Genomic DNA, 12,088 nt, shown 5'->3' on the forward strand with positions numbered 1-12,088 from the left:
ACCAATGGCAGCAGTTTTGAAGAGGAGGGAATAGTGCTGTATATTGGGGCTAGGTGTGTGTATGGGTGCAAATTTTGGAATCTAGTTCCTTGCTTACTCATTAAATTGATGCTACAATAAGCTTGCATTTACACAAGTGCAGATCTGATTGTGACTCCACATGAGTCATAGTCACACTGCTGCTTATGGCAGAGACAGACATCAGCTCATCACGGCTTGTGACTTATCTAAAAGGGTACCTTTAAGCATTATTTATTGCACATCTTATACCTTGTTTTAAGAACGTATATTGTAACAGTATTAAATTTAAGACTGAAGTAGGCCTAAAAATACCAGCAGCAGAACATCAAAAACGTGACCCACATGTAGATGTTGAAAGTCAACATTTACAGGTAAAACATACCAACAAACACTCCCAGTAGGTGGCCAGTCAGAGAAAAGCAGGCTTTAAATCTAAATTTCTCCTTGAATAGAAATGATCAAAAATGGCCTGTTTCAGACAGTGGATAAAGTTAATGACAACGAAAGGGGAGAGCATAAAACAAACAAAGAGTTTCTATGTGACTGTGAATCACGCCAACCTAGTTTAGATGAGTTCCAAAATGGAAATATAGCAGTAAATCAGTATAATAGCTCCCTTTTAACAACAAATGATTGCTGCAAAGTTGGGCTAAAGCCTTATATCTTTACATTTTTTTTCTCGGCTTCAATCACTATGTATTTTCTTTTTTCTTTTTTTTTTTCTGTTATGAAGTGAACATAGCACATATTGACAAAACAGTTATTACAGTCAAGAAGGAAGTGTAGCTTAATACAGAGTATATGAAAGAGAAAATAAACATCCAGAAGAAGTATTAATCAGTTTATAGTCATGTACGTCTTCAGGAATCAGTCTTGGCCCTTTGTGTACAACAGCAGAGGGTCCCAGATCATATAATAATATTTCAGATTGTCATTGTTATGATATCTGATCTTTTCGAGGCTTAGTACATTCCCCATTTCACTCACTATGTAGTTACAGCTTATTTTGCAAGGCAGAATTAACAGGCAGGTCCATATATGCCCTATTTCAGGAGAGATTCATTGACAAGACAAGCCAAAATTGAATAATGGAAGCTTTTAAAAGCCATACTGGTGTCAAAGGACTGAAACAATTTGCTTCAGTGCATCTCTCAAAAGTTATTTTTTCATTTCTAATGTGAAAATTAACTGAAATTCATGAAGACACATAAAATACATTATTCCTTTACTTTCAGTCAAGCAACCTTGAAACTATCTGCTCTATTCCTCTGGGGTGTTTTATCCGTCTGTGATTAATGTAATGTAACTCTTTTAATGTAATGAGCTAGCCAAGCCTCTTCATCAGCCAGATATCATGAGGACACAGTTCCTCACAAGGTGCCTGTGTTCATTTCAATAGTGAGGATGAGATGATTGTGTTAAAGCAGTTGGCTCAGATGCCTTCAAGCCCCCAACTACCAAGACAGGAAATAAAAATAATTTTTTTTATTGGGCTAAGCCCCTTGAGCTTGGATACATGCCCTCCCACCCAGACACTAAGCGGGCATGTGTGTACTTGTGTGCGTCTACTAGTAAATCTAATTAGCAGAAGGTGACAAAAGCCATATTGAAACACAGCCAACAGCTAACGTCTTACTTTGATCGTTTAAATGCACCAATTGTTAACGTTATCGTGAAAAAATAATCCAAAGCAAAGACAAATAATGTCAAGTTCCCTCATGTTTTCATTCCTGCCCTTGACTGGGCGGTCATCACTAAACTGCAAGAATGCTCAAACAAAGTTGCTATTTGACATTCTGCGAGGTTACAACACATCCCCAGAGGTCTGTTTGGAGTCCTGATGCAAAAGAGGGAAGCAGACAGGTAGCATATTCTCTCCCAGCAGCTTGGTTTATGTGTAACCCTTATCGAGGACATTGCTGGTGCCTGGTGGGCATATCTGCGGATCTCAGGGTGACCTGCCCTCGTCAGGTGGAAAGAACAGAAGAATAAAGCGTGTCGTGCGCATACAGCATAATAAAAAGGTGTGATATTTCTAGCATATGCTGCTTATCTAAAGTACTGTACCTTAAGATTACCAGGAGTCTTTCATATGAATATAATTTTCTTTGCAGCTTTCTAATCTTTTTTTAAATGAATTTTCTGTTGAATATTTGCCTTGGTGTCTCTCAGGTTTCTGTTACTTTAATGTTACTCAATGTGACATTGTGTTGTGAAAGATAAGCTAAGGCATGGAGAAATGAAGCAGCAACATTCATCAACTGTGGTGTCACCACGTTTCCTTAAAGGCAAGTATGTGAGAACAGTTGGACTGATTATTAGAGATACCTGGACAACCCAGAGAGCGAGCGTGGGTCCAGTACTTCTGTGAAAATCTTGGGTGGTGTTTTTCGTGTGCGCAACTACAGTAACTTGTGACTGTTGGAATATTGTGTGCTTTCATTCTCTGAATGGGAAAGGGAGAGCAAGAATAAAGGGCAACAGCATATATCTGCTACTTCAGATCTCTGGCCATTTTAATTAATTTACATTTACATTTGTTCATCTATCTCTCTAATCCTGACTCCCTTCACATATGTTCTCACTTCCTCCTCTAGCCTTTTTGCCTAGGTGATCAGTTGTTGTGTAAAGGGACCGGGACTGTGATGAGTAAACAATAAGACAGGAAAGGGAGTGTACACAAGAAGCAGTTCTGTCCTGAAGTCACCCAATGGACCCAATGATGAATTCAAACAGAACTGGCAATAAAACAAACATTTCAAACTCAATGAAGGAAGAAAGAACAGCAAAACAAAAAACAAAAGACAATGGCTGGCTTTGCTGTGCTGTGCTGAGCTCATAGACATTTTAGTTTAAGTGTGTTTGTATCTCTGCCATCTACCCTTGGAGTTTTACCTCTCCTGCTCTGAATTAGAAAAATGATGATCGTCTTTAACATAGATTAGATGAGAGTGGATTTTCCTGAAATGCTTTTTCAAATTGTATCAAAATATAATTAGCTGTATCAACAACATAATTAGAAAGCACTGCTGGCTGGAGATTATGGCAAGTAAAATTTCAGTGCTGATAATAGTGTAAGGCAATACATGTTTAGGCAATAAAAGGAATGTGAGGATGCTGTTAACATAATAAAGATAAATCATATTAATATTTGGTATAAGGCATCTATGCGTGCATCTTGAATTCACCAAAAAATTTAAGCCGTTGGAAAAACATCTTATTTGCTCATGTTTGATTACGTTATCTCACTCTGACTAAATTATGGTTACACCAGAGCTGTGGGGCCACACTAACTGTTCAACAAGCCCTTACTCCTGCTCTAATTGTTGACAAGAATCTGGCTGTATATGCTCTTGTTGTCTCAATGTAGAAAAAAAAATGAGGTTCCCCTTCTTAATAGAATTGGGTAGTGGTTGAGAGGCCCAACACTTTTGCACAGGAATTCAGGCGATGGGTACTCACACAGTTGGGGCTTTGACACAGGGTACTGCCATAGATTTAGCGCATTATGCATACTTAAGTGCCAACATGTGTGTGAGGCAGATACTATATTTGTAACATCTGCCAGCATGTGTTTTTGCACAATTTATTGCAAATAACAAAGTTAGTCTCAGTAAATGTCGAGCTGGTGTCTACTGCTGTGGCAGCCACCATCCATTTGGGAAGATGTTTCATAAAATGCTGGAAAAACAAAGAGAGAACTATAAAGAATTTGAAGTTGACATAAAGCCTTGGCATGTTTCGAGGACATTTTGTATGTCCACTTGCTCTGGGGGGGGTTCTTCTTTGGCACAGATTGTTGGACTTTGGGGCAATCAGAAAAAAAACACCTTAACAGGCTACAATGGCAAACAACAGATTGAGGTGACAGGGGAGCAATCCTTACAGGATAGCACAAATATCTTAGCATTCAACATCTCATGACGTGTCTTCATATTCTCCATAAAACCTGCACTTTTCATGCAGTGACAATTTAAAATATCTGATATGAAAAAGGTCTATTACGTTGTCACGAGGCAACCTTGCACAAACTAGTAGCCCATAGTTAAAAAACATTTCAATGTTTCCTGTGCCATGTATGTTAAAATGAAAGAGCCAAACTAAAACCATAACAGGCACAAACACATAAGAGAAATCATAATGTAAATATTGTGTTACCAAGTGAACTGACCGTTAGTCTTTTGGAGGCATCCACTTCAATCATGCCACGGAGAAGGTTCTGACAGTCTGGAGGGATGAAGTGTGGCATATGAAACACTCCCAATTTCACTTTTTCCAAAAGATTCCTTAGGTTGTCATCATCAAATGGCAGGGCGCCCTGGAGAAACACAGAAGCATGGTTCATATAAGAGAAAAAGATACTAGAATTGCACATGGAGAAGAAAAAGTAGAGAAGACAGTTAGCACTTATAATAACAGAAGCATTTTTTCGGAAAAAAAAGCCTTCATATGAGCATAAAGGAGGTAAAATAAGATTATGAATGACTAATGAGCCTCGCCAGAAGAAACAAAACCCCAACTATAGTTTTAATGCTGCACATCTTCAAGAATGCGATTGCTTTCTCAGTCAGTTCAACTCTCCAATTAGAGCATTCTGCTGTCAAGTGTGACGCAAAATAAATATTAAACAGCGGTGAGCTGAAAACAGGGCTTTTCTAATAATTACCCAGATTTCTCATTTACCTCGTTCATTTCGCATTCTCTCATCACAGTCATTTATCAGAGAATGCTGACAGTTCACAGATGTGACTGTGTGATGAATGGCAACCTTCACCAGAGGAGAAGATCGAGGGGAGGAAAAGGGGGAAAAAGACAGAAAGATTGGCTGAGGAATGAAGAGGTAGAAAAAAAAAAAGAGGGTAGACTTGTGTAACAGATGATCTGAGCGCAGCCTAACTGCTGGGGAGTACGTGTGTCCCTCGAAATCAGACAAATGGCTATCTCGGAGCCAGACAGCAGAATAAAACGGGAGAGATGGCACTGTATCTGCAGGCATACAGCAGCGGCAAAGAAACTTTTTTGTGGAGCGAGAGAATGTTCACGATCAGAAAATGGTAAACAACGTCAGGTTAACGCAACATAATAGTACAAAGAGGTCCACAAAACAAGCAAGCACATGCGTATGAGATGGAGAGAGTGAGAGAGAAAGAGGAAAAACAATGACAAATACAGAGGGCCTGTGGCGAAAAGTTGCCATGTCAGCGTTGATATTTATTTTGGGCGCTCTTCTTTCAGCTTGGCTGTCTGAATTATTCATGAAGCAGGAGTGTGTAGGAACTCCAATACAGCTGTTGATGAAACAAAGCTTCAGGGCTGCACGGCTGGGGAACAACAGACATAATGTAGCAAGAGAATAGACCTTATTATGGAAACAGCTTTCTGTGTGGGTACAGGATAATGAATAAAAAGATGCTACTATTCTCTAATCCAAACTTGCACAAGAACAATCTGCTTTAGGGGCCTTTGAAACATTTTTTGGGTAAAACCCAAAATTGGACTTCCTGACAACTGAGTTTAAATTTGAGGTAGTAACTTCAGACTCACACCATCCTCTAATCCCAGAAAAGACAACCATAATTCAATACCTGTTTTGCAAAGACATACCTTCTTCTTCAAGATTCACTTTTTATCCAGCACAACAGTCAAATAAAGCTAGAGATACACATTTAGATGTGACAGGAAAAAAACTACTAATACTAAAAAAAAATAAATAAATACTATGACATGCTTCTCTAGAGAATTTTAAACTGTATGTCAGACTAATCGCTATCAGTCAGTAAAGAACAAGCTGACACTCACCACCAAAAGAGCAAAAAGAATGACCCCACAGCTCCATACGTCTGCTTTCCTTCCATCATACTTCTCTCCCTGAAGGCAACAGAGTTTGTGAGGCAGAGTTGAACACATTGTTGGGGATAGCTTTTTAAAATTCATTATTATTTACAAAAATAAATTGAATAAAATAAACAAAATTACTTACCCTGATGACTTCCGGACAAGCATAGTGTGGAGATCTGTTATAGAAAAGAGTACAGTACAAAAAGTGAATATAATGGGGGAAAAAAAACAAACATAAAAAGACCCCAGAAAAATGTAGGTAATTTAAAAACTTCTCTAATTGTGCAGCTGTACTGCAAAAGCAGTCAGTTATACAGTGATTGATTACACAGCCAACATTAAATAAGCATAAAATGTCATATAAAAACACAAAAGTAGACAGCAAATGTATCCACTGGACATAGATCAAGGTTTTCTTAGGAAGTTAAGACATCCTGAGGGTGTTTGGATGTCCTCCTGCTTGCTCAGTCAAGGGCATCTTCTCACACCAGACAGTGAACAGACCCACTAATCTTTACAGCCCCTGGATGGACTGACACTAAAGCCAGTGACTACATTGACACATCAATATCATATGAAGATTTATGGAGCTTTCTCGCAAAAGCTGCTCCCTAAGACAGTGGCTACAGATGAGCGCAGCAGAGGTGTCATTCAAAACACAAAACTGTTGTCATACTTTGAAATTCTCATTTTTCCAAATCAATTATCTTGGTTAAAAATGAGAGCTCTACATTATAAAGAACTAGATTAAAAAGCTATATGTTATATGGCCTTTCATTGCAATTCACTTTTCTCCCTAAACCTCCAAGTATAATGAGATGTGTCTTGCGCATCTTTCTCTCACTCAGCCTAATACCACGATATCTGACTTTAATGAGAGACTATTTCTGTTTTGTTGTGTACTCATGAATACTGGCCTTGACACCCCAGCTCCTCAAGCTGTCAAAATATTGGCTCATAACAACAGTTCCACCATGTCAATAAGGAAAGTTGAAATGCAAGTCTATGCAAATAAGTCCGTCCTGATTGCACGTGTCATAGTGCATTACGCAGATGGGTGAGGAATGGAAAAAAACAAACATAAAAAATAGAAAGACATTTGCACTCGTTATGTCTCATGAGCACCTCAACTGCAAGCCTCAGTTGGCATCTGCATAAACATAAAGTCAATATTTACAAAGGCTTGAGGTTGGTCAAGGCGTAGACCGGAAAACAAGCAACTTGCTTAAATTTATGAAGGTGTTTTGCAGCATTTGCTCCATACCTCAGAGGGTAAGACAACATACAAGGTAGCAGCACATTTTCCAAAGCATTTACTGTGAGTTAGAAAATGGGTTGCTGGAAAACGTTGCAGCTTCATACTCTTTTCTTCTGATATACATGTTATAATCAAATTAGCACAAAAATCAGTCATCGAGAGGTTTCATCTTCCACATGCAGTACACAAAACCAGCAGTCCTGCGTCCTGGTAGCTCTACAAAAAAAAGAAAAACAAAAAAGAAAGAAAGATTCCCCTTTAACCCATTCCTCACATTTCCAGCAGTGAAAGCACAGCTCGAGCTGAAAACCTCCTGCTGCGAATTACTCGTGTAACAGCAACTACAGAAAAAGTCTGGACACGACTCTTCACACATTCTTCGGAAAATCTCAGGTGTTCTTGTGTATAAAGGATTTGAATAGAAACTATATACTGCAAATTTATATCCATTTGCTCATTCGATACCTACTAAGCAGCAATTGAGACATACAGTGGGGTCAAAATGCGTGAGGTGAACTACTAATATTAAAAAAGCATTTTAAAAATTATAATACAACAACAATTTGTGTGAAAAAATAATCTCTGTAAAATGTACACTCATTTTAATATTTCTCAGTATTAGTTTTCCTCTTCTTTTGCTGTAATGGTAGCAGCACTCGCCCTGAATGGACTTCACAAGTTTGCTCAAACCTTATGACCTATATTACCCCGCAGGATCTGACACTGTTCCAAATGTCTTCTTGCAATGACTGGGGTGTTTAGGTTTCTCACTTTTCAAACGCCACATTTCACAGGTCCAGTTGCCAGGTGACTGTGGAGGAAAGTCCATGACAATAGGCACTTCTAGGTATTTTTGATCTTCAAAACATTCGTGCAAAGCTTTGAGGTGTAACAAGACAAAAAAGAAACAAGCTCCCACCAGCACGTTTTGCTGTGGGTTTGACACACTGTGGCATCATTCTCTCACTTGTCTGTATACTTAAATACACACTTCTCTTACTGACAGAAATATTCAGTCTAGATTCCTCTGTAAATATGACTTTATCCATTCATTTACTATGAGATGATTGTATGCTTCTGCCAAATATCTGACCATTTGTCAGACCCTTTTTCAAAAAGATCTGCAGTACTTTTTTTTTCTAGATAAAGCATAATCCAATCCAATCCAATTTTATTTATAAAGCACTTTACAACAACCTCAGTTGACCAAAGTGCTGTACAGAAAAATAAAAACAAAAAACTTAAAAGAATAAAATACAAGAATAAATGAATAATAATGAATACTCCAGTCTCCCAGTGATCTAAGCTTGATGTATTGATAACTATGTCTTTACTTTTGGTCTGTGTCTTAACAAGCTTTGTAAATAACTGATTCAGGCTACAAAGTTTTAGAGAACGATGCACTGGCCTTAGAAACTTTAAGACCATTTGAGACACAGCCATTATTAGAAAAAAAACCTAGAAACTAATGTTAGCGACATAAGCAGCTATATTGTGATAAGATGCCTTAAAGCTGCCGTCGGCAACTTTTTTTTTAGTCATATTAGCTTGAACTGTCATGGGATTCTGGAAGTAGAATATTAAATAGGCTGTTTAGGAAAAATCCCGAATTCTGTAGCTCCCTTTAAAGCCTATAATCGTGCCTGCAAAAATCGAGCGCTCCTGGCTGTTTTTAACCAATCACGTTAGGTTTATTATTGATCTATTATCTGAGCAGAACAGTCACCAACCACGTCTTCCATGCTGAGCGTGAGTCTGCCCCCAGCTTGCGTGCGCGCACACTGGTGTGAACTCACGTGCACAACCTCGTCCACAGAGGGGGAGGGACCTGAAAGTTTTATCAGTTCGAATTTTCCGACTTTAGACTCGGAATTTTGAAAACCTGCCGACGGCAGCTTTAAAGTGTGCATATTCAGCTTTTTGGGTCTTTCCTAGGGCTGAAGGGTGGTGTGATGGAAAGCATGGTCACCTCACAGCAAGAAGGCTTGTGGTTCCACCCCACATCCCCACATGTATAAAGTGCAGATAAGACCAAAACAAAATCAGACTGTTATGTGATTTTTTTGCATCTGTTGCAGGCATCACTAACTATGAGGTACATTCTGGCAAATTTAGCATTTTTGTAGTGGACTATGTGGAGGACTATACATTGTATTAGGCTGTGATGGACACATTTGGAAGTAGAACTAACCAAATCAGAGGTCTTTCCCTGTTGCTGATCCAACAATTTCAGGTACTTGTCTCATTCCCATGCCATCTCTGTTTCGGTACATAGACAGTAACGTTACATAGAGATTGATTTCTTCTGTTTGGGGTCCAAAGTTAAAATGGTATCAGTTACAGCTTTGAAGGTACTATTTTGACTGTAAGGAAATTGCTTCATTACAATTTCTCTAACCTGGAAGAAAGTAAGACGGTGTTGGTTTGGCAAGCGGTATTTAGACGACAGGATGCGAAAACAGCATTGTTGCCCAGCTCTTTCACACGAGTGATGTGTGTGCCAAGCTCCGAATGCATTTTTGAAAGTGTAAAGATATGATCTTTAAGCTGTGGTGTCAATTTGGAATGGCCATGCAAACCAAAGTCCTTACTGAGATGGCTGCATTTTTTCAGCAAGGAAGACACAATTGGCTTCACTCTGTATTAACGATCCATCAAGCTGGCTTAACAGCCAAGACTGGTCCTTTCAGGAGTGGGGACTTTTAAGAGACACAAGCCTAAAACAGAGTTTTTCAAATAGAAGTTGACAAGATGTGCTACAGCAATATAGACAATGAAAACAATATAATTTTTCTTTTTATATGAACACATTCATTTAACCTCTTTACAAAACTTTAAATTTGCATGATATGGGCTCTTTAAACTGAGGAGCACATTAGTGTCAGACTGTAAAACTGCAGCAACATCTCTTTACCATAAGCATTCCTGTGTTTACCATAAGATTACAGATCCTACCTAGAATAGAGTCTTTCGAACAGCATGCTGTACCATGATTTTGTGAATTAGCTTAAAAGCAGTGAAGGAAGCAACAGTAATGTACTTGGAGATATTGAGTAAAATCTGAGACGTGCACCTCCTCTTCATCTAAATGTTTATTTTTAAACTAAATGTGTACTGTTTGTTACAAGATAATTTACCTTAATCAATCACTACAACAGAACTAGAATAAATTAACGACAAGCACGGATGAACACACAGCTGAGCTTGTTTTAATATAGAAAGAGGTTGTCCATGGTTCATGTTTGTATGTCCTTGTCAGTGGCTCTCCTCATCTATACATCTGGCTGCGGCATGTATTTGAGTGCTGAATGCTCTCTGAGGCTGCCCCCTTCTCTACCTGAGGCAAGTCCCATCTCCACACAGCTCCATTACCCAAAGCAAATGGAATACATTTGTGTCAGATTGCTGCATAGTGAGAGGGGACCCAGATAAATGTGTTTAATTAAAAAGTGTCATATCTGCACTTAGAGATGGGACAGTCAAAGGAGCATGAATAATCAATAACCACAATTACAGTACGTGTCACATGTATTAGGCACCAGCATACACAAATTTCCACACATACACAGTGCTTACACATTTCTCAGGCATGCTTGCAAACAGAATGACGACGGAGCTGAGAGTGTGGAAAAAACAGAGCTCCTGTTGATATATATATCTGTGTCTCTGTGTAACGGTTCTATGTTACCAACGGCCACAAGTACCTTTAGCACTTTGTAAATGTACACAGGGGAACTGAGCAGATGTACTGCACCTGGAGTGGATAAAAGAGTTACTCAGAGTGACAGCAGAATGCTTTAAAACATAGATAGAGTTGGTTCACAGGATACTGCTGAGTGAGAGCTAATACATATGGCTCTTTCTGAGAATGGAAGCAATTCAGCGTGGTCATCACTGCTGAAAAATTAATCAATTTTGTACATCTGATTTGCATAGTTCTTATAACTGTAATACACATACAGTTGGCTTGATCTCTACGAATGAGTCATGAGAGCTTAGGTATTACAGCTACAGCTGAAAAAATTATGCAACAGTTCCAGCTGGATGCATGTGTCTGCATAAACATGCTGAAATGAGCATGCACAGGAAAGTAGGGTTTCAGAGGCAGACAGGGAGAGAACCAACCAAAGAGAGGAAAAGGGCTTTAAAGGTTGGGGGATAAACTAAACCTTGCCTGTCCTCTGTGGAAATGACATACATAAATATACAGTCCCATTAGTATTATTATATCTGTTGATTGAGTTCTGAAAGAGAGGCATCTCAATGACAATACTGACTGTGTTCTACACATTATGTATTCTAATTTGACACAAACACAACTACACAAAATTGACCAAGCTGAACTCTTTGATTGCACTTCTTTGTCTGACAACAACCCGACAGCAGGCTGGGAGTTTGAAGTTTGAAGTTTGTAATGTGTGACCATAACTGTCACGGAAAAGAGTGAAATGAAAGTAATTTTAGAAGAAACTGTGCAGTAATGCAGTGTTTGATTCATCTTTGCTCTCGATGGATTTATTAATCTAAAAGTAAACCATGATCATCTGTGGCCTTCCGTACTGCTCGTTATACCTTAGGGTAAAAAGAAAAAAAAAAAAAAAACACTCATAAAATATAGGGACTGCAGGCCCTTTTTTAATTGCAGCCATGCTTCTCTGAAAGTGACTTTTTCTGCAAGCAAATTCATAATAGTGATAGCATCAATAGACCTTGTGTGTTTGTGAGTGCTTGATCATAAGCCCTTAGTGAAATGGAGAGAGATTGAGAGCATTTCTGCTCAGGGCCAGGCAGCACACTCTTGAAGTGACATTAAAAAAAAATTTCTCCAGAGATCAACACTGCACAATACGGATGCTTAGAAAACATCATTCCACGTTGCTTCTCATCTTTGTTTCAGTCATGCAAACTTGTTATTAAACCTCCACTCCAAATATGACATATTACTACCCTCAGAACTTAGAATCTTCTGAA

General features: G+C 38.7%; 1 protein-coding gene across 5 annotated transcripts in view; it reads right to left on the bottom strand.

Annotated features, from left to right (window-relative positions):
* The window catches only part of brsk2a (BR serine/threonine kinase 2a), a 174,329-nt gene that overhangs the window by 27,392 nt on the left and 134,849 nt on the right, over positions 1–12,088 (bottom strand). For all 5 annotated transcript variants that reach the window (XM_075469522.1, XM_075469523.1, XM_075469521.1 and 2 more), the window contains exons 6-8: positions 6,002–6,035; positions 5,821–5,889; positions 4,193–4,339 (exon numbers count right to left, since the gene is read on the bottom strand). In XM_075469522.1, the coding sequence (XP_075325637.1) occupies positions 4,193–4,339; positions 5,821–5,889; positions 6,002–6,035 (250 nt within the window). The remainder of the gene's footprint in view (positions 1–4,192; positions 4,340–5,820; positions 5,890–6,001; positions 6,036–12,088) is intronic.

This window comes from Odontesthes bonariensis, chromosome 7, assembly GCF_027942865.1.
Source record: "Odontesthes bonariensis isolate fOdoBon6 chromosome 7, fOdoBon6.hap1, whole genome shotgun sequence".
Classification (NCBI taxonomy): Eukaryota; Metazoa; Chordata; class Actinopteri; order Atheriniformes; family Atherinopsidae; genus Odontesthes; species Odontesthes bonariensis.